This window comes from Uloborus diversus, chromosome 2 (assembly GCF_026930045.1).
Source record: "Uloborus diversus isolate 005 chromosome 2, Udiv.v.3.1, whole genome shotgun sequence".
NCBI lineage: Eukaryota > Metazoa > Arthropoda > Arachnida > Araneae > Uloboridae > Uloborus > Uloborus diversus.
The window spans coordinates 107288286-107312120 of NC_072732.1; the positions used below are offsets into that span (position 1 = coordinate 107288286).

The following is a 23835-nucleotide window of genomic DNA, read 5'->3' on the forward strand; positions in this document are numbered from 1 at the left end:
TGTTATTCAGTACTTTATTTTTGATAATGTTTTGGCATAAAAGTACAATGTGTTGATTTTCAAGTTATATACTAAAGCTTGAAAACTAGAAATATTATGTAAGTGTTTAGGCAGGAGGAATTTTAGCTGCTAAAATTTTCTTCAAAAGGAGGGGAACTTTTTCATTTAAAAAAGAAAAATGATTAAATAAAAACAAAAACCGGACTGCGTAAAAACTGAAAAGACTAAAGGGAAAAAAAATGTACACCCAGTGGCTCAGAATGTTATTAGTTACTGTGCCATTGAAATAGTTTTATAAATTATACACACATAAGACATATCATAAATTCAAAAGCAGAGTAGAAGGATCAACAGTTGGGCTCATTTCAAATTTTACAGGGTTCCTTGGTCAAAAGAAATGGGCCCCGACTGTTCCTTCCATTCTGCTTTTGAATTTGATTTGTCTTATGTGTGTATCGATTATAAAACTATTTCAATGGTGTAGTTATTCAGTAGTACTTTAACATTCTAAGCTACTAGGCTTATATTTTTCCTTTCAGTCTTTTTGATTTTTACGCAGTCGGGTTTTTGTTTATTTAATTATTTTTATTATACTTTTTAGTTTTTATAGACTTAGTTATTATAAGAAGGTAAATTTCACAATCTTGTCATTTCATTCAGAGTATATCGTGAGGATTATTAAGTAATTGGTGGTGGTCTAAATTACTAACTCTGCTTAAAGCTACATATGCTTGACCTTTAGCAAAAATGCACGAACTTAGTCAACCATAGCTATATAAACAGCCTGTATAACTCATGATGATGTGCGTTCCAAAACGTACTCAGTCGAATCTTTTTCGCAAAAACAAAAAGCCTGTGAAGAAAATTCACTTCGCGAAATTCGGTCCCCTGAATCGCAACAAATGCAACATGTTGAGATGAAAATCAAATTAGTAGACTTAGTAAACAAAAAAAATTCAGGCAGTAAAACGCTACCTGCATTTCTCGCATGCAGGTAACGTGCGACACTATCCGGAACTGACAATAAGGTGACTGGTTGTGATATGATGAATTTTGATTACCGTCATATGTTTAATGACTCCCAACGTTAAGACAAATAGATTGACATAAGAATCGTCAAAATTGACAGAGGCATTTAGCCTTTACAATGCCACATAGGAACAAACATACATACATTGACTCATAAACCAGGGTTGGCTGGATTGAACCGAATGGTTTGTTTTTTTTTTGAAAAAACCCATTATTTAGCCCACTTTTGGTTTTTAATTTTTTGAGAAGTTTAAAAAAATTTAAATACTTTAAATTTTAAAACTTTTTTTATTTGGTCTTCACCACAGACAATGGACATAAAAAATTTAATTTTGAACTTTAATAGAATTTCTTAACTCTTAACGGCATTAAAAAAAATACTTCAAAGATTTTAAATATATGTAACTTTTTTCTTTAATAAGTAAAATAACTCAAATTATCTTGACTAAGGCCAGGCCATGTCATGTCTGATTTTCTCAATATTTGTAGATTGTACAGAGGAAACTACTCTAGCTTAAAGGCTTTCATGTGAATTATGTTTTGCAAACCAACACTCCGCAAATCTCGAATAAACAAAGTATATTTTTTAGAAATCAACAGGTTTTACTAACGATCAGACGGAAAACAATAGGATGTACAGCATTTTCATTATCTTACGAAAAAGTTTAATATTTGTTTCTCTGTACACAAATAGAAAAACAGGCAACAGAAAATTCAAAAAAGTGTCGTAAGCTGGAATTCAGTAAAAATGGATTTAAACTACTTGAGGTTCTACAGTAGATTTGCATAACAAAATGAAATACAATAAAGTAAAATGCAAAAAAAAAAAAAAATAGTACAGTGAAACCTGTGTAAATTGATCACTTGCGGTGCAGTATTGTGGTGGTCAACTTATAAAGGGTGGTACTATTTTCCTTTTTTGTCATTTCTTGCATCATGTCTTCACTTTACAATTAATTCACACTTACTCTTTCTGTTCAACTCCCTTTCATTGTTTAACATTACTTTGAAACAATAATTAAAAATAATATTCAAATATTTTTGTTCCCCCCCCCCCCCCCCTTGTGTTTTACTATATTAGACGCTGTAGTTTTAGAAATTCCATTTGTGTCGGCTAATTTTCTCTTGCTTTCCCTCTTTTCAATTTTAATATTTCATATTTTTTATCAGTCAAGTTCTAACTTTCTTTTTGAAACCATTTTATATAAAATTTATAACACAATGAGAAACAAGCTGGACTCTCCCAGTTCATAAAGGCAAATGAAAATTTTCTATCTTTTAATCCCTTGCACCAGAAATAAATGACTTCACTCTTAAGCACAATTCCAGTGTTGCCACAAAATATTACAACTGTAAGAAAAGACTTCGTACTTTTTTTACTGACCGGTACAAAAGGCTCTCAAATAGAACAAGAAAAACAGCTCTAAACACTCACGCTTGAAAACATTCAACCGGGAAATGCGGAGCAAGGTACCTTTTTGCGGAGCTGCAGAGTTCAGCTACTTTTGCGGAGCAACTCCACAAGATGCAGAGCAGCTGGCAACCCTGCATCAAAGCATTAAAATTATTCGTGGAAAACCATAAAATAGTCAAATTCTTTTATAATTCTAAGTTTTAAAAAATGAACCAAGTGGTCAAGTTACAAAGGGTTTTTACAATACTCCAAACCAAATTTGGTGTACATTAGTGGTCAAGATAGACAGGTGGTCAAGTTACAGGTTTTCCTTCATTGTATAAGATAGGAGTAATTCTGTTCCCGACAAAAGCGGTCAACATAGGCAGGTGGTCAACTTAACAGGTTTTACTGTAATTAAAAACTAACAATCGATTTTATTACTCGAAGTAACTTTGCCTTAACTGTTGGTAATCATGGAAACTAAAAAATCTGAAACTTTGCCATTCTTCGGTTTCATAGTTTCTTCAGAAAACGCTGAATTTTAACTAGTTTTCCAGCTTTTTTTATCCGAAGACATTTTTTGCGCTTCGTCCATATACTTACGCTGCAATATGCTAGAAGTACCCCACATTTTCCCTAAAAAAAGAAAACCCCACATTTCTTTAAAAAAACCAGCTTTGGGTTTTTTTGGTTTTATTTTAAAAAAACCCTGGGTCCCATGGGTTTTTTAAACCCGGGTTTTTTGCCAACCCTGTCATAAACACATGTCTGTCACACACTGTCAAACCCTCTTTTGTGTTGCACAGTTGGGTAAAAAGCAAACATTTTCATGCACTCTTAGCTGAATTAAAATCAAATATAGTTGGAAACTAATCAATATTAAATTTTTAAAGTTTTTTACTAGTTAACAGAAAACTAAAATTATGTTAAACAAATATTTCTTTTAACCTTTTTTGAGAACATAAATTGACAGCCTTGTAATGTCTATGTGTTTTAAATCCTACTCTGGTGGACAAAATTAAGAGATGGAATGAATTTTCACACATTTTTCAGAAAATATCACATGAAACCTAGACAGTTGGTTGCCATATGGCACTGGCACTATGTTTGCACTATGGCACTGGTGTCGCTGAGATGAGTTTACATATCCTGTGATCGTTGATAAGGAAGCAGAAAATATAAGTCTGCAGCCAGCTACTCGGCTCATTCCACTCTACAGCACAATAGCGATTTGTCTTGTGTTTTTCAAATATTCTTGTTGATTTTTAGGGGAAATGAGTGAATATCATCGTTTAGTTCAAGGTATGAGGTGGATAATTGTGGGTAGACTTGTGCCAGGACAGTCTCATGCTCAAGTTGCTAGGGTATTGAGTGTAACTCTAAATGTTGTTTCAAATTTGTGGAGTCGGTTTAAAAACAGTGGGCATTGTCCAGTAGCCTCGGACAAAATCGTCAGAGAGCAACATTGCCCAATAAAGACCAGTATTTGTTACTTAAAGCCAAGCACCAGAAGACGTCTACAGCGACATAACTGTCTAAGGACCTCGCTGCTGCCACAGCAACGTTAGTTTCAAGGTAGACAGTTGCTAGGTGGCTCAGTGAAAGAGGGTTGTATGCCATGATGCCCGCCATTTGCACCCTACTTACTCCCACTTACAAAAGAGAGCTTGTACAATGGTGCAGACAGCAACACTAGACACCAGCTCCAAATGGCTACTTGTCTTATCACAGCAGTGCAGATTCAGCCTACAACCTGATTCTCGGCGAATATTCATATGGAGGGTATCTGGGATCCAATATACCATCCCAGTAACATCATAGAAAGGGACCATTATGCTGGTGGAGGAATAATGGTTTGGGCAGGGAGTGTTCAAGATACCTGCACACCACTGTGTTTGATACTGGTTTCGTGAATGCCCAGAGGCACAGGCAGGAGATCCTGCAACCCTATGTGCATCTGTTCAGGGGTGCTGTTGGCTCTGAATAAGTTTTTATGGATGAATTGCCTGACCACATAGGGCTGTCCTGGTTGAAGATCTGGAAAACGAAGATATTCACCGAATGAATTTGCCAGCCAAACCTTCTGACCTTAACCCCATTGAATATGTTTGGGATATTCTTGGTAGGACAAGGTACCCAAAAATAAGTAACTTACCCTCATAGAGTTTCAACATAAGTTATATTGAAAAATGTAGGTAAAAATATTACAAAACTGATAGCGTTGTCTAAGCAAAAGTGGTCCAATCATAGGGTTATCACTATTCGAAGTTTCAATGATGAAACTTGGATACGAAAAATGTGCGAACATTAGGCTCTAATGTATTAGATAACAACTTGCTTTATAATTTAAAGCAAGAATATTTTATGTTTAATTTACCTATTTGCTTTTATATATTCATACCATAAGAAAATATATTTTCTTGTAAAATGCATATACATTGGCGAACAAAGAACTGCAGCATTTGTAAAAATTAATTTTAAAGAATTTCTAGAGAAGTAATGGCATTTGTTTTGTAACTTCTGTCATAAAAGGTATGCTTCAGCCGTATTTTTCAGTAAACAAAATCTCAATGATATTAAAGGACCAGTAATAAATTGAAGAAACCAAAAAGTTTGGCTTATCTTCATAATAAATATCTGGGAATAAGTGGTGAACTGCAGAAATTAGTTTACTATGTACAATTTTAAAGTTTTGTAAAAATATAAGGAAAAAAGTTCCTGAATTTTTCAGTTATTGGTTCCCTGAATACATTTGTGATTTAATTTTTATTGAAATGTGTCAGCTGAAGCATACTTTTGATGTGACAAAAGTTACAGAACAATAGTTATTATTTTCCGAAGATTTTTAAAATGGGAAATTTTGAAAGTGATGGAGTTTTTGTTTGTCACTATATATGCAATATAAATTATGAACAAATATTTCGTTAAATTTGATTATTTTTGCCTCAAATTGTATGAAATTCATTGTATGTAAATATGATTAACGTTAACTTTGTATTTATTAAGAGTATAATTAGTATACCCTGCCTGCCAACTCTTCCGGATTTCCCGAAAGTTTTACGGATTTTCAAGTCTTTTTCCGGTTATGAGTGAAATCTTCCTGATATTTTGTAGGGGGGAAATTGTATCTCGCCAATTTTGGTGCTAACGATACTTTTGAGGAACGCGGCTCTGCGTTTTAGGCCAAGGAGAGGTTGCCGTAAAACAATCGCACAAGAAGACGAGAGTCAAAATTATGATGTCATTCAGCGATACAGTGCATGACTTCATCGGCATCCAATCAAAGCTAGGCAACAAAGGGCGTATTTCGGCACCATTTATCATTTTCTTGTTCACTCAGTTCATGCTGTTTTTGCTTAGTTTTTTTTTCAGATGAGTCAATGTTATTTCCAAACTTTGCAAGAAAGCAATAAAAATAGTTTTTACTAAACAAAATTAGGTTCAATTGATATGAAATTCATAACTAATTACATTGTTAAATGTAAAGAGTAGGTGTCCTGTTTGATTTTATTTTGCATTAAAATCAGAGATAAATCTTCCGGATTTTTTCTCCGAGGTTAGTAGGCATGATATACCTGTTTAAGTTAAAAATGTTTACCAATAATGCAGTAGAGTGAATAATTTCTTTTCTTCAAAATATAAGAAAATAGGAACAAGGGTCGACTGATTAAAAATAAGGCCTGAGGCCAACAATTTAGAGCCGCCCCCCTCTGGATTTTACCACTTTAAATTAACGCAAAATAATGTTTAAATTTTTCGCAGTGTTGCACCGTCGCTGCTTTTTATATCCATTTTGCAACTTAATACATTTGTTGCACAATTAAATAAAGAGGAGTATATTGTCCCCTAACTCTTCTCGCAGATAAATTTATCGATCTGATCTCGCTATTCAAAAGAAAATAGGCCATTTACCAAAAAATTTTTCAGCTTCATTAATCGGTATATTTATGGGGGAGGGGAATAGTAACTATATATGTACTTAACTCTTCGCATGAAATTAGACTGAAATAAAGCTTTCTTACTCGTATAAAACTAAGTAACAGAGATACTAATACAGTATCAATAGTTTTTTGTAACTAATTAACTAATTAATCTTTTAATCCTTTCTTGAAAATAGGGTTTTTTAATTCTATGCATGATTTAAATGAAAAATTAAGGATCCCTTTGGTAGATAGGGCCCAGGCCTAGTTGGCCTGTTGCTATAATTAGGCCATGAATAGCAACTGTGGTAGCTCTGTTAGCTTTCCAATTCAGACCTATCTCATTTCTGAAAAAGAGAAAAAAACACTTATAATTGTGCACCAAGTGATTGACATCGACTATATTCGATTTTTTTATTAGCAACTACTTTATCTGTTCTAGAGTTATGATTTAGTAACATGCTAGAAATATATAGTACAAAATATATTTAATAAATATTCTCAGTTTTGTAAATCTTTTGATTTTGAATTGTGATCCTTTTTCATAAATTCAAAGTTGCTTTTCTTTAGAATTAGCTTCGATTATTTTCTCTCCTTAAATGTTCAGCAATTTCTTAATGCTGTTTCAGAACAATGAATCTTTTCTTATTTCCTAGAATAACTTAAATCTGGGAACAACTGTTGGTTCAGGATCTGGAGTTACATCTGCTTCTCCTTTAAACAATTCTGTGTGTCGACCAGATGAGCTGCCTGTAGTTTCTTCCCCATTTTTCTTAGACAGACGGTGGTCAGTAAACTCTGTTTTAAATGGCAATTATGGTGATTTAGATTCTATTGAAAGAGCTGCTAGACTTTATAGGAATGCTGCTGGTAAGAAATTAGTTACATTTTATAGTTTTTAACTGTTATAGCAACTTAAGATTTTATTTTAGCTGTACATTCCTGGAAAAAAATCAGTTTATGAAAACTATTTCAACAATTTGGTAATTTTATGATGCCAATTTTGAAAATAAGCTCATTTTTGTTCTATCATGTAATATTACATTTTGCATTAAAACATTTTGTACTTATAGCATGTATGATATGGGAAAAAATTAATTGAAAAAAATATTAATAAAATGAATTGTGAAAATTATATTGTTGCATAAATTTCTAGCCAGGATTTACCTTTTGACTTTTATTTGGCTTGAACTATCAACATGAATTAATGTTGTAAATTTTAGTTCATTTTGCATATTAATAGATACCATTAACTGCAATGGAAAGTACTGTTTTAAAAAGTTAAGGTTTTAGTATTTCATATTGAATGTTGTATAAAGTGCAGTAGTATAACGTTATTGATATGAGTGGTACAACTTTAATTGCTGATCTCTTAAATTATAATTCAGAATTTGCTTCAAGATAAATTCCTAAAATGCTTTTCTGAAGAAAAAATCTGTTTGTATTGGTGTTGGGATTTTATACCATAATGCTAGCTAAATCATTCATTGCATGCCAAGTTATTCTGATGTAATATCTCGGTGATAACCACCCTAAATAAAAGAGCATTGTTTAATGCCTGAAATAAAATGAATTTTATTCAGAATAATGATGTGCTTTTCTAGTAGCTCTATTAAGAGTTCAATTAGAAGATTTTAATTCAATGTGATGTTGTGAAGGGTCGAAACATATATGAACTGTTTGGATAAATTAAATAAATACCTTTGTGCTAAACAGTAAAGTAAGACAAACAACGTTAGAAGAAGCACAATTTTGCAAATTTGTGCTTCTAACGTTGTTTGTCTTATTTTAATGAACTGTTTGGTTTGCTTTTAATAGATTATAGGAAACTCTTTTGCCAGCTTTTTTTTTAGAGTTTTTTTATTTGCTCTAAAATTACAAATTTTAAGGCAGGTACTAGAACCTTTTTCCAAACTATAAAATGCTATTTCATATTAGGAACTGGACTAAATTTGTATTCTGTTTTTGAGGCATAGTGCCGACCCCATTAGCTAAAAAATTAGCATTGCTGTTCAACTCTGTCAGTGCTAACGTTTGATTAACAGACTTAAATAGAAAGGTCTTGTTGTATCACTTAATGTTGAGCTGAATTCGTGATAAATTAATATCAAAGCTTAATTTTAAACAAATTAGTCATGCAACATCGATGTCTTTTTTTGAAACATGTTTTGAGGGATTTTTTTCTAACATCAATGTTTTGTGCTCTATGATTTTTCAGTGCAAATATTTTAAAATTTAACCAATTGTATCCTTAAATGTGAGTTATGTTGAAAGCTTAATTAGCTGTTGTGAGATCTATTGCAAAAGATTTTTTTATTGTCTGTAAAAGTAGACTGATATTGCAGAAAATAAATATAGGCTTATATTTCAGAAAAATCCTTTTTGCTAGTATACTTTTAATTAGAATATTGAGTGTTATTAAAGTTTTCCCCAATTATAAAAATGAGATTTTTTTAGTTTTCCCTGCAGGTGTACATTGTCGTCTCTGAGCAACAGTTAGATATCTTAGTGTTATTTCTGGGATTAGATATCTAACTGTTGCTTTGAGATGATGACATGAACCCTACATTCTCCTCTCCCACTATTAATGTCTTTGTTTTAAAAAGCTATTATTAGTTTAAAATCACTTAGTAATTCTAGTAGCTATGAATATTTATAATCTTTAAATATAAGTTTAGTTTTAAGTATAATTCATACAAGTCTTCAAGGTAATTCCAATGAAAGAATTCTAGAACAATAGCTTGTTACATTCATACTTTTCTCTTTTTATATTTTAAAGTTATCAACTTTAAAAAATTAAGAATTTCTTGAATTGATTTGCATTAATCATTAAATTACTTTCAATTTTTACGTTCAGTTTAAAATGTAAAAGATGTTACAGAATTGTTAGTTAATTTTAATGATATTTAAGTTTTTTAGTGCATAATATTGGCTTCTCTTTGCCATTTCATAAATGTTGTAGATGAATGAATAAAAGCTGTAAATTTGGCTCTAGCATTAAAGCATTTTTTCGACTTTATTATACATATCAATTTCTGATGTTTTGGGGTCGTTTAACGATTTAATGTTTGGATTTTTAATATCCATTTTCCCATCTACAGTGGCTCCCAAAAGAGTTCGTACGCCTTGAAATTTTGTAGTAAAACAAAAAACGCAAAACTGAATTCGAATATGAAGTCCAATTTTTTCCACACCATTCCTATGCCATTCTGAATAAAACCCAGTAGTTTTATTCAAAATATTGCCAAATTTTATTTTTGAAATTTGTCAAACGATGAGACAGAAAATATACGCCACAAGTCATCGTACACTGAAATATTTTCGAATAAATTGATTAAAATTAAGTTTTTTTATTTTTGTATTGTAATGACACTAAAGTCATTTGCCTTTGATTTTTTGTTTATTTCCTAATGTTCTGCTTATTTTAAAATGGCAGGTATGCGTAGAAAACACACAGTTCAAAATTTGATTTTTTTCCCTCACAGTAGCGATAAATTGGTTTGAAATGTCTATAAATTAGTTAATTTATACCATTCTATAGTAAAGTGCTTGATAAAATGCTTTAGAGACAAGAATTGGATCAAAACAAGGTAAGAAAAGGTGAACTGGCAAAGTTAACAAAGCGTGATCTGAGGTTTACAGTTAAAAAAAATATGAAAAATATAAATTTGAGCGCCGAAAAAGTTTCTGCCGAATTGAATGAAACATTTTGCATTTAATTTTCACCTAAAATTGTTCGCCAAGTTCTCTAATTAGCTGGATTAAATGGGACCTCTTCCTGCAGAAATTTTCTTGTTCGTGTGAAAAACAGTCAACTTACGCTTTCCGTCATAAAATCGATAAATAAGCTCAACGTTTTGGAACAACGTCTTACTTATAGATGAAAATAAATTTAATATTTTGGGTTAAATTGTTGTATAATTGTCAATAGAAGAAAAAAATGAGGAATTTAATCTTAAGAACTTAGCTGGATCAGTTAATCAGGAAGGTAAAGGTGTTTTTGTGAGAGACGGCATAACAGCATCAGGACTTGGAATTTTTTGATGAAATGAATTATGCCATTCACTTAAATATTTCAAAAAACAATTTTTAACTATTAGCCCAAAATTTGGTAATCGGAAACAACTTTGTTTTTTATCAAAATAACGATAAAAAGTACACGTTTGCATTTGGTGCCTCAAAAATTGTCCTTAAACTAAGAAATATTACCTCAATCACCAGATTTAAACTCAATGGAACATATTTGGAGATATCTGGTGGCTAGATTACGAAAATACACTATTAAAGCGAACTAGGAACAGTGATTCGAAATGCAACTGAACGCTTATTCAGAAATTGCATAAAAAAAGAAAAAACAATGAAATCTATTTCTAGATGTTTAAAAGCTGTCGATACTGCATGATATTCTTCAAAATAATTTTGCAAAAAGTTAGATTATTTACTAATTTTTTGACACTTTTTTCAAAGTGTACGAAGACTTTTGTGAGAACTTCTGGCACTTTTGGTTTTTGAATAAAGTTTTAATGTTTTAAAAATTTTAGTGTAGTTTTAAAAATAGATCATAGATCTTATAATTAAATACCTATTCCAAAATATTAATTCTAACCAATGCATAGGGTACTATTTTATTGAAAGTCATAGGTGTACCAACACTTTTGGAAGTCGCTGTATGTGACACTTAATGCAAATGAATAAAACAAGCTTTTCTAAATTTTAAGGATTAGAGATAAGAATTGATGCTTTTTAGTGTAGAGCTTTATTTAAAATTCTAAGGAAGTTTTCTAGAATGTTTATTATCAGCATTGTACTATAGTAAATAAAAGTTTTATAGTTGTAAAGTTTGCTTCCTTAAAATAGGTGCTCAAAATACAAATATGAATTTTAGGTTCTATCTAATTATAGAATATTAGCAATATTAGGAGTCTGGTAAACTAGTAAGGTGAAACTAAAATGTAATCTGATCGATGTGTAATGCGTTTTTATGTTAAATAACTTGCAATTCAACCTTTCAGCATTTTGTGAAGCTAATTGCACGTGGAGTGGACAGTTGCCTCCACGCGCTCATAAGAATCCAACTTACTCGTGTAAAGTTTTCTTAGGTGGAGTGCCCTGGGACATAACTGAAGGTGAGATTTTTTAAAAACATTAGATAAGTTATACAACAGGGTTTGTACTCTTTATAAACTCCTGCTTTTTAAGAAAAGAAAATAAGGGCCCTTAAAACTCCTGAATTTTGCTATTATCTCCTTACAAACTGCTTATTTTTTTATTCTACATGACCTTAAAGATTTTCTTCTATCTCCAATCCAATATGAGTGACGACGTTCTACACATTTTACCAGAATTCCAGTATTTTTTTCTCGTCTGTTAACACCAGAAATCCTATTTTTCGTTAAAAATCTGTTACTTTCTTCCTCGCATCCTAAGTATTTTTCCTTACTCGAAATTTCTGAATGTGTCAATGATTATTAATAATATAAATCTTGTAGACTTGTAAAGTGCCATTCTAAAATTTTTTTGCTTTAATAAATTCTATTTGCCATTTTTAGACCTTTGATGCTTTCATTTTGATTAAAGCTATCTCTTTGCATCCGATATGAGAATCTAATTTTTCTGCTTTTTGATTATGCTATTTTAGAGGGCAAATAAATGAAATTTCTCTTTATTCCTATAAGAACCACAAAGTTAAAATTTTCAAACAAAAGTTTGTTGTTTATGAGAGTCAAAAAGTTTAATTTAACATGGCTGGTTTAATTTGACTTTCACTTCAATTATTCTTAATATGTTTATTGTAGAGCTCTAGAATGCAATTGTAAAATAATTTACTCAAATTCCTTTGTGTCATTCTTTTTACTTTTAAGGCTTTCCCTGTGAAAATTGCAATCTCTTTGCATCTGTCATTGTAATAAGATTTTTTACATTTATGATGGTTACTATGCCTTCTGAAGTGGCAAAGAAATTAAATTATATTTTTATTAGAATTAAAGTTTTTAACTAAATTCGTGCTCTTTAAGAGCGTCAAACTTAAATATGGAACTACTGGCTGAGATTAATTTTTGTTTTCAAGTGTTTTAATTCATATGTAATATGTGCAGTTGGCAGGGTTTCGATTTTTTATTTTTGGATTAAAAGAAAAAAAAATTTTAAATTGGATTTTTTTAATTCTAAAAATTTCTAGATATTAATTATTTACTAATTATAAACATTTTATGCGATAGATGAAAGAGCAACTTAATATCTAAACAGTGGTGCCACTATTTCATAGAATTATAATTTTCATAGTATTTAGAAGAAAAATAAAAATTTGGCAGTTTACTACTTATCAGCTTAGCCACAAAAGTTTTGAAATGGTCTACAATATTTTGCTCCACTTTGAAGATTAATATAATTTGTACAATTTTACAAAAGGATCCTTAATATTTAAATTTAATTTTCTGTATTTCAATCTTTTATGAGTCACCTTATGTTTTTAAACTATGCCAAAATCAAACACTAACTTCGCTGAAAATTGCTTGTGTTTGAAGTTTGTCCTTTTGTATCCTGCAAATTTTTAAATCATTTTAATAGTTGGAAGTTATTTTGGAGTCTACTACTTTCAGTCAGCTTATCCTAGTTCTTATTTTAACAATTTTATTTTTTAGTCTTTTTTTGGTTAGGAAATTGTTAGCACATGTTCTGATTTTCAAAAAATACTAATTTTCAATCTATTTAACTTATTTTTTATTATATTTCAAAAGAAAATATATTTCAATGGTTATCTCCCTCTCTCCTCGCATTTGAATTTGATTCAGAGTTGGCTCAAGTCTTGGGCAGTAGATGCATATTTTGCTATAAATTTAGTATGTTTGCATTCAAGATGTATGAAAGCAAAATAAATAAGAGTCAAACATTTTTTTCGGAAATACGTTCAAAACATTGCATCTTTAAACAAGAAACTAGTCCTTAAAAAGTAAAATGAACTTCTGCAAAACTCCTTTAAACTTCCTACTTTTAATTTTCAAAGTTGAGTATGAATCCTGTACAAAGTTTAATTGAAATGTTTTAAATTTTATACCGAGTTTTTTTATTCTCGGTGTTGACAGGTCAAAAGAGTAAGTAGAGGTCTGAAAAATAATAGATCATTAAAATTCTTAATCTGATTCTTTGTAAATCACTTGATTTGCTCTGTAGATGCTATTCTTTTAACCAGGTGTTGACAATGCCTTTAAGTGTTCAAAATGCAATAAAAAAAATCATTAAATCCCCCCCCTCCCTGTTTTGCTTTGCTTCTGTAATTCTCGTCCATTTTTGTTAACTATGTTTCTACAACTTGGGCATTAATAATTCTGTTTTGACTTTTTTTGTGAATCTTTCTTTTATCTGTAGTCAAGTACTATACTGTTTTATTTAAACAAGCAAATTTGAGTTCATGACTTTATGAATGGAGGATTCATTCACTGTTCTATTTTTTCTTCTGTAGTTCTGAACTCATTTTTAGTCCTGTAAGTTTCCTTTCTCATCTGTATAAACTATTAAAATCTTCTGAATTAGCTAGACTAAAGTTTTAATAATTTTAAACTGTTTTCATTGTAAAATAAATTTGCGTTTCAGCTGGTCTTGTGGAAGCTTTTGCTCCATTTGGATCTATTAAAATTTTGTGGCCTGGGAAGGATAGCCGTAGTGCCTCATATCCACCAAAAGGTATGTCAATCAACGTAAACATGTATACAATTTTTAGTTTTGAGAGTATATGTAACAAAACTTAATTTATTTCTAGCTGGATATGTCTATATAATCTTTGAAGCTGAAAAGCATGTGAAGTCCTTGTTACAAGCATGTACGCATGACTACAGTAATGGGGGAAATTGGTATTTCAAAATTTCTTCTAGACGAATGAGATCAAAAGAGGTATCTTTCTTATTCACACAATTTCTTAGTTTTGTAAAAAGGTGTTTATGCTCAAGCTCACGACCCAATTGCAAAATTTTCTGAAATATCTTTCTTTTTTATTTTTTAAATATAGTTTCATGGAAAAAAAAGCTGAATGAGTAGACTCCAATAAGCATTAAATTTTCAAGATATTGCTGTCTTGAGTGTCCTGCTTCTATAGAATTGTTTCTTGAGTCCTTATAAACCTAAATTGTTTAAATTCTTTATGTATATCAGTATTTTTTCCTTTTGAGATTTAACTATCTTAAATGCAAATTTAAATGTTTAATTTGTTTAAGTTCTATTGGTGTTGAGGGAGGGGGAGACAAAATACCATTAATATTTTTCCCATGGTAGTTTCTTGGTCTTCCAAAATCAGATTCATAACTGGATAGTTAAAATTTTCATTAACTTGTTTGGAAAAACTTTGTAATTTATAACTAAATTACAGAAATTTTAATAAAACGGTTATGCTGTAACTTGCAAGAAATAAGTGGCATGGATTAATCAAAAGATTTTAAAGTATATAGTACCAAAATACCAGTCTTCAAAAAAATTTAATGTCATTTTTTATATTCTAAGAAGGATTATTTTGTTAAAAGATGGTTTATAAAAAATTATTTTAATCGGAAGATATTTCTATAAACTTGGTTCATACTAAAGAATATGAAATATAAGTGAATGATTTCTTAATTATAATGCTCAAAAATAGCCGTTCATTGTTATATCGTTAATTCCAAAGAAACCAATAAAATTTAGTTAAAAATTGAAAGAAGAAACATAAGCGATGTAATAACATATTTGTACAAAGCTGTGCACTGCCTATTTCTTTTTCAAATTTTTAATTTAAATTTTATTAGATACTTTAAAATTAACCTAAATGTGAAAATATTAATATTAATTGCAATTTGAGTTGTAAGAAAGAAATCATTTTATATTCTCTTTTTGGGCAAACTAAGGTTAACCTAAAAATTAATGACTTAATTTGTGACATACTGAAATGCAACCTGCGAATTTTAGAACAGAAAACATTTTGCCATTCGGCAACTGAGAAATACGAGGGCTGTTTTTTAAGGGCCGTTGTCCCGTACACGGTAATAGTTGGTGTTCCTGCCGCATCGAGCGTGCTCCCAGCCTCCCAGCATTCATTGCAAACAACTTCATGTCAGTTGCAGCTCTGTAGCTAACCTGTATGCATTATTGTGGAACTTTAAAATGTTAAAGATTATCGAATCACCCGCCACGTGTGAGATGCGGTCGGTGATATGATTTTTGACTGCAAGAAACATGTCGGCTGCAGGGGCGGATCTAGAGGGGGGCCATGGCCCCTCCCAAAGCCTTGTGATTGTAGGATTTTTTTTAAAAGAAAAAAAAAGAACGAAAATATTATGAGAAAAAAACCAAACTTTAACGCATGATTTTTGCATTTAAAGAAATTTAGGCCTTAATTGGGAGAGAAATATCTCTCTCTTCGAAAAATAACTATTATTTCCAAAATATTTCTCCTTCGTTTGCATCATATCTTGGTTCCAATTTTAGACACTTGGGCGTTCTCTAAATGCTGTTGCCCCCAGAGTCACCTATTGCTCACAAACCAAAGAGAGCCTAAATTTGCGTATTTATGGGTTTCATTTCGAAATGTTTCGGAGGGAGAGCTCACGAATCCTCCATCGCTTTAAATTAGATTTTTAGAACCTCTAAGGTAAAATATTTCTAGGAAGGGGGGATTCCAAACACCCTCACTCTCCCTTTAGAATCATTCATTTTAATAATGTTTCTCGAGAGTTCGTTCAAAAATTTTGGATGGCCCCTCCCAAAATGATCGGCTAGATCCGCCACTGGTCGGCTGCTGACATTCCCCGTCAGCTTTGTCAATTGTATGGTGTTGAGGCAATGACTGAAGGTAAAGTGCGGAAATGGGTCCGAGAATTTAAAGATGGCCGCGAAAATGTCCACAATGAAGATCTCTCAGGCCGGCCATCTTTGATCACGGAAGATTTGGTTACTGCAGTTGATGCAAAAATTCATGAGGACAGACGGTTCACGATAACCAATCTCTCTATGAAATTTCCTCAAGTGTCCAGGTCAGTACTATACAAAATTATGTCAGAAAACCTAAACTTTAAAAAATTGTGCTAAAGATGGGTATCCAAACTCCTCGCTGAGGACCACAAAAAAGAGATTGGCCAGTTCTTTGACTTTCTTTATCCGCTACAACAACGGAGACGACATGTTGAGTTGAATTGTCACAGGAGATGAAACATTGGTATCCCATATCATTCCTGGATCAAAGCAACAGTCCATGGAATGGTAGCACATATTTCCAGTCAAAGGCAAGCAAACGCTATCGCAGCACAAAGTCATGGCAACAGTGTTCTGGGACAGGCGCGGTGTTTTGCTAGTGGGCTTTCTGCCGCAAGGAATGACTATTAACTCGGAAGCCTACTGTGCAACCCTGGCCAGGCTCCGATACGCCATTCAGAACAAAAGACGCGGCATGCTGACAAAGGGAATTCTGCTCCTCGACGACAATGCAAGCTCTCACACCGCTGCTCGGACACGGGAAATGATACTCTTTTGGTTGGGAAGTTTTGGATCATCCGTTGTACAGCTCCGAGCGATTTCCACCTTTTTCGGTACTTGAAAAATCATCTTGGCGGGAAGCTCTACAATGACGACGAAGAAGTCAAGACGGCCGTGAACTCCTGGTTGTCAGAGCAGGCGGCAAATTTCTTTGAAGAGGGGTTTCAAAACTTAGTTTTAAGATATAAGTGCCTTAACAAACAAGGCAACTATGTAGAAAAATAAAGAAAAGTATGTAGATTCTGAAATTAAATGTATTTTGAAAAAAATTATTGTTTATTTAAAAAAAAACGGCCCTTACTTAAAAAACAGCCCTCGTATCTTATAAATTGATCTGTAATTGCTTTATATATCCAAACCTGAATAATTTTTTTGATTCATTTTTTATAGATATATGCTTATAGCTGATTTTAATTATTTTTCCTTCCAAGAATATTGGATTTAAGGAAACATTTTGAATGTATGAGAGTATGTTGTGCAGAGAGATCATCAGCAACTTTTTAAACAAACTGTCTTTCAAATGAGAGTTGAATGAACGGATCAAAAGAATGAAAGATCCTCTGAACAGATCATTAAAAAGAACATTTATAGTCATAAAAGATACTATAGCCAGTACTGCAAATAGTCTTGGTTGTCAAGTTAAATTTTTAACGGCTTTTGTAATGTTTAAGATTGCTTATTGCTTGCAAAGTTTGAATAAACCTAAAATTTATTACATATTATCAAAATAAGGTCATCCTTCTGCACTTTTTTCAAAAGTCTTATTTGTTTTATCATCTTTTTAAACTTTCATTGAAAGTTTTCAAGTGCAAAAACTAAATTGCATTCCATCTCTGTGCTGTTAGATTATTTTGTCTAGTCCTAACTTGAATATTTTCTGGTTTTTAATACTAATTGTACTTTTTTTACAGGTTCAAATTATTCCTTGGGTAATTAGTGATAGTAACTTTGTCCATTGTCCTTCACAAAGGCTGGATCCTAGCAAAACTATATTTGTTGGTGCATTACATGGTATGCTAAATGCTGAAGGTCTCGCCCTTGTTATGAACGACTTGTTTGGTGGTGTAGTTTATGCTGGAATAGATACTGACAAATATAAATATCCTATTGGTAAGGTCTTATTTTAAAAGTAAATATGAACTGTTTTTCGTTAAACTATTTTCTGTTACTTAAGAAATTTCTATTTAATAGGTTCTGGACGAATTACTTTTAATAATCACAAGAGCTATATGAAAGCAGTTTCTGCTGCTTTTATTGAAATCAAAACTCCTAGGTTCACAAAAAAGGTAATTTTTGTAAAACTTTTTTTTTTTTCAAAAATTAAGATTTATAAAATCTTAATCTGTTTTCTCTAAAATTATAGAAATTGATTATAAACTTAAAGAACATTGACTGGTGTTTCAGAAAGTGATTTGTGAAAGATACAGCTAGATAGAGGCAGAGGTCCTAACCTCTGCCCTTTACCATATTGTCGATCCTAATGTGTTATATAGTAATACAATAGTTGCTAACCTAAGGACTAAAACAAATAGGATTATCAAGGGTTGAAATATGAACAAGAAAATTGAGAATATAAATAATACAAAGGTTGTTTTGTTTTTTTTAAAGTTTTTTCAAGCTCCGTTTGGCTATAAAAAAGGGTGAATATGCAAAAAGATTTTACTATCAAAAGTAAGGTACAATGCATATTTCCTCACATAATCAGCTTGATGATTCAGGCATTTGTCGTACCTGTGCACAAGCTTTTCTATACCCTCCTCACAGAACGTTGCTGCCAATGATTGAAAGTTATTTTTGACTGTTTTTGGGACCCAGCGAACGCAAAGTGTTCTGTAGTGCAACCATTCTATAATTATAAAATGTGGGGATGATCTTGAAACTTCTGGAAATTGCATCGATAATTCACTTATCGTAAATCTTCGATTTTCCTTAACCGCTTTGTCGACTCGTTGAACAAGGTAGTCTGTAGCCACAGACTTGCGTCCCAGACCCCCTTCATCATGCACATTAGTTCTGCCCTCTTTAAATTTTTGGCACCACTTACGAGCAACACCAGTACTCATTAAGTGGTCTCCATATACATGACTTATTCTTCGATGAATTTCCACTGCCCTGTTACCTTCTGCTTGTGAGAAACGAATGACATTTCTCAATTCAAATTTGGCAGGAGACTCTATAGAAACAGCCATGTTTTCGTGTCTGTAGCTCAACAGGAGATGGCAAATTGGACTCGACAGTAACTGAGTGTTTGGACAGGGGTATGTGCACTATCCTAGTATGCAAATCAGCCACCTGCCGCCCACCTGGCTTTCCTGCTGTGAAAACGGAGCTTGAAAAAAAACTATCTACGTACTTTCGCTATAAATGTGTTACTTTGAATAGTTTTTCTGTTCAGTCAAGATATAAAAATAATAGCCACTTGTAGTTTGACTGGAGGCTTATCCAAAAACTGCCCTTCACAAAAAATAAATATTAAGACAGGTTAAGGGTTTAAATTGAAATATAAAATTCTAAACAGAGCCAGGGTTGTTTGGTTTAATCCTTAGTTTAAACCAAGGTTTTTTTTAAACATATGGTTTTTTCTAAAATGTTTTTTTTTATTTCATTGTTTTCTCAACTATCTTAATAGTTTTTACATATTATTACAAAGAGTAAAATCTAATGCAAAGTAACTAACAATGCTTTATAGATGAATTACAGATTTAATAAATTTAGAAACATATTTTTTAAAGTTACACAAGTTTTCTAAATTGTTTTTATTTTGTTTTATTTTTTAAAATCTATGCAGCTTTTCTATTTGGTGCATAAATATAAAAGGCAGATCAACTAAGTTTTTCTAAAATTACATAGAAAAAAAATCAAAGTAGGTCTTGACTTTTTATTGATCACTTTTTCAGTCTTTTGCATTTCAAAATAATCCAAAAAGCATATTTTAACTGAAACTTCACATACTACCCAATTTGCTTAATTGATGGTACTTAAAATTTATTGAGATTACTTACCATTGAAGCGATGCATAGTGTAAAAATATCCCAACACTAAAATATTTAAATGACAAGAGAAAAATAACTGAAGTCCAAGAACACTTAGAGTAAGCATAAAATTGCGCTTATACCTGCACACTTTTTACATCCCCGATTCAGTCGGAGCAAGAAAAAAATGTATAAAATTATGAAAACATTCATGTAACTCTGTGCCCATGCCAAATTTCCACCAATTAAGTTTTTTTTTTCTTTGATAAAACAAATTGCATTCCTAAATGCATTAAACCTGAAGAAATAATGTCTGCAATGGAAAACACAATTTTCTTAACTTAGCTTGTTCTATTTCTGTAATTGTTGTCATTGATACATTACTTAAATTACACGATTTGTATTTTTTTTTTTTTAAATCTTTAAACAAAATATGTGTTGATCTTTTGATTTGTAAAGTTGTATAATGTAAATCAGACTTATGATTCTTTGTAAATGCTGCAAAGTACTTTCAGTGTTAAAGAATGCAGGATTTTTGATTTTACTTTTTTTAAATTTATAGTAGATACGTATGATTATGAGGAAATTTGCAAGAATTCTTGGATTTGTAATTTATAATTTACTGTTTTAGTTCAGACATTATTTCTTTGATTACTTATACCAAGACCCATTTACCTATTTTATTTTTTAGAATAGTTAAGGATTTTCAAACAATATTCTCCTCTAGAAATCTCCAAGTATGAGGAAACAAAATTACAATATTTTACTCTTAATTATTTAATTATGAAGAAATTAGGTACAAATATGAATATTAAACATTCCGTAACAATTAATTCATTCAATCTTAATGATTTTCCTAAAATAAAATTGTTTTTCTTAAATAGTAATAAAAACCAAATAAACCATGTTTAAACAAAAAAACCTGGTGCAAGCAAAAACTTTTTTTTTTCTTTCAAAAAACCAGTTTTTAAGCAATCCTGGTTAGAGCTGATTTGCCTAAAATGACGACCAAAAAAAAAATCACCAACTATAAAATTAACAGATAGTTTCAGAAATAAAAATGATTATAAAAGAAGCTGATTTATCTAAGCAAATGTTGAAATGGCTTTAAAGCTTTCTGAATAAATACAATATTTACAAGATCCAAAAGCATTATCTCAAACTCTGCATATAGGTTTTTGAAAATACACATGCCTACTCTTGATAAGTTTTTCAAAAGCTTTTTATAAAATGAGTTAAAATTATGACAATTTGCTTTAAATGAGTTTTAAACAAATAACAATCTACACTCCACCCTATCCCCTAAAAAAGGATTTGGAGTACACAAAATTGGAAGCTTCCGGCAGGACTGGCAGTTTTGCCTCTCCCCTCCCTCTGGACAAACTCAAAATACCAGCCCTTCTTCACACTATAAAATGTCTTACGATTTTGTCCTAACAGGAATAATTAAAAGGATAATTTTACTATTTAACTGATCTAATATTTCGTTCGAAAGGACGTTCAAAATGTACAGCATTTCTAGTTACAAATGGTAGTTGATGATACTAATTAGTGAATCTTAATTTTGAGAATTAATATCAATATATCACAAATTTTTAGAATAATGACAAACAGAATTATTTCCTTAAACTACTTATATTTGGCATAAACTTTTACGACGATTTAATGAGATGAATTGCTTGTGCAGTACAGAATTTGAAGTGTCAGATTTCTGCAAGAATTTTCCTGCCCCCTCTCCAGTAGTGATTTGCCTTGTAATAGGAGTTCATCCTCTCTTATCAGGTCTAGACATTTAGAAGGAAAAGAAAACAGGTTCTAAATGGGGGTGACCTAAAACAATTAAACATTAATAAAAGCAATACGCAAATAGTTAAAAAATATATATCAACAATTTCAAAATCTTAGCATGCTTTAAAAAATCTTGTAACAATTTATAAAATAACTAGGAATTGATAGTCTTACAACTTACTAAATATTGAAATATTTCAACTACTTTTAAATGTTTTTCAATTATTCAAAAGTTTCCCATACGTTTATAGTTCATCCATAGTGCTATTTTGCTGCATTGAGTAGTAGTCCTTCAGTAAGTAAAGTTTTTGAAATTTAAAAAAAAAATTAAATTAGTCCAAAACTAAGGTTTCTGCATTTTGTTGATATTAGTTGCAAAGTCTTGTCAAACATTAATGTTTTTTCCTTATCCTTCACAGGTTCAATTGGATCCATACTTAGAAGATGCTATCTGCTCCAGTTGTCAAATTCAACAAGGGCCAATTTTTTGCAGAGATGCATCTTGCTTTAGATACTTCTGTCGCAGTTGCTGGCAGTGGCAACATTCTGTTGATACTTTTCGTAATCACAAGCCTTTGATGCGAAACAAGACCAATCGCTAATTAGCTACAGACCAATTTAGATAATTGCACATTTATTAGCTTCGTGGCACCTGCCAGTTTTATTTTTGCTCCTTTTTTCAATGTATATTCATTGGAATGTGTTTTTATATCCCCTGGCAGGTCTTTTAATTTGCTGTTCAACAGGAACTTTCATTGTTGGTGTAACGTTCCAAAACTAATGTTTGATCGGACGGCTTCAAAATGAAGTCTTTTATGTTAACATTTCTGTTGTACAAAGTTCCTTCATCAATGCCAGAGTTTTTGTTGGAAAACTGAGGAAATGACGTGATATTTTATGTTTAAACTGTGACGAGAAGTCACTTAAGATTTTCTTACAGCTGTTTAGTTTTATCAAGAAGAGCTTGTTTAATAGGATAGTTATTTTGGGGGCTACCAAAGATTATATTTTAATCCTTTTTGTATGGTACCATGGCTGTGTGGGCTTTCAATATTATGCATTGCTGGTGTTGAGAATGTCAACAAACTAGTAAGATGTTTAACCCATGGATTTTAAAGTAACCTTTATCATGCAGCCTTTCTGGACTTTAAAAAAAAAGCATTTATTACGTGTACGTAGCTTCAATCTGAATTTTAACTAAACACTTCTGTGCTGTTTACTCTGCACCCAATACTTATTGCTGATGTATGCATTAGCATTGAATTTTACGCATAACACTAGTCTCAATGCCTTTTTCTACATTTAAGAGCTAGGTACTCGTTCATGTTTTTTAACCTTACGCATTGTTATTTAATCACAAATGTTCTTAATGGGCTGCGTTGGAAACGTGTGCCGGTTTAATTTTCTTAGCCCCTTCCAGTTGTTCTTTAACGTGAAATTTGAGCTTTGAACTGTTCTTAACTTTCATCGGAGAGTGTTTTATTTACTTTTATTTTTAGCACGAAAGGTGATTCTTTTAATTTCAGTGGGTAGCAAAGGTGTTCTTAAATGATTAAAAAGAAATTAACATTTAGAATTTTCTCTTCCATATCCATGTGCCTAACTACTTGCCATAGATGTGAAGGCTAGTCATTCGAAGTTCCTTGTATCTAGCTAGCCAGGAAGCAAAATGGCCTTTTCTAGATTTTATCAATTGCCTTTAAATCACTCGGTGTTTAAATGTATGGCAGCACCATAGTCATGTTGTGATTATTTATTGTTGAAATGTTTGAAGATGATGGCTATGATTACTGTGCTAAAAGATTTACTAATTGACTAACTTGAATATATAAGATTTTTCAAAGTTTTAAAAGTAGAGTTTAATTTAAGCACAGCAGCTTCTGTGTGCAATACGGGTACTGTGCATTCCATGACCCACTTTCTTGCCGAAATTGTTTTAATTATAAAAAATACATATGTATTTTTTGGCTGTTTTGTTTTCCATAGATTAATAAAGAATTAAAACGTTTGTGCAGTTTTTTTCTTAATCTGTCTCGTAGTGTAGCAATTTAAATGTCCAGTTAGTAGAAAATATGAACTTTAACTTAACGCACAATATTATCTTAAAATTTGCATCGCAATAGTTTAACCACAGCAACGTTCATAGTTTTCACTGTCTGAATATTTTAGGCTGAAAATATCTTAATTTTTATATTAAATTTGCATTAAGATACATAATGTTAAATTTATTTTTTTCTCT

The 23835-nt window shown here is 31.5% G+C and overlaps 1 protein-coding gene across 2 annotated transcripts in view; it reads left to right on the forward strand.

Moving 5' to 3' along the window:
* LOC129235321 (cytoplasmic polyadenylation element-binding protein 1-B-like) overlaps nucleotides 1-23604 on the forward strand; it is a 66144-nt gene extending 42540 nt beyond the window's left edge. For both annotated transcript variants that reach the window (XM_054869056.1, XM_054869057.1), the window contains 7 exons: nucleotides 7002-7215; nucleotides 11358-11471; nucleotides 13936-14025; nucleotides 14102-14232; nucleotides 17748-17946; nucleotides 18028-18122; nucleotides 22016-23604. In XM_054869056.1, coding sequence (XP_054725031.1) covers nucleotides 7002-7215; nucleotides 11358-11471; nucleotides 13936-14025; nucleotides 14102-14232; nucleotides 17748-17946; nucleotides 18028-18122; nucleotides 22016-22198 — 1026 coding nt within the window. In that variant the 3' untranslated portion in view covers nucleotides 22199-23604. The remainder of the gene's footprint in view (nucleotides 1-7001; nucleotides 7216-11357; nucleotides 11472-13935; nucleotides 14026-14101; nucleotides 14233-17747; nucleotides 17947-18027; nucleotides 18123-22015) is intronic.
* Nucleotides 23605-23835: the final 231 nt, after the last annotated feature.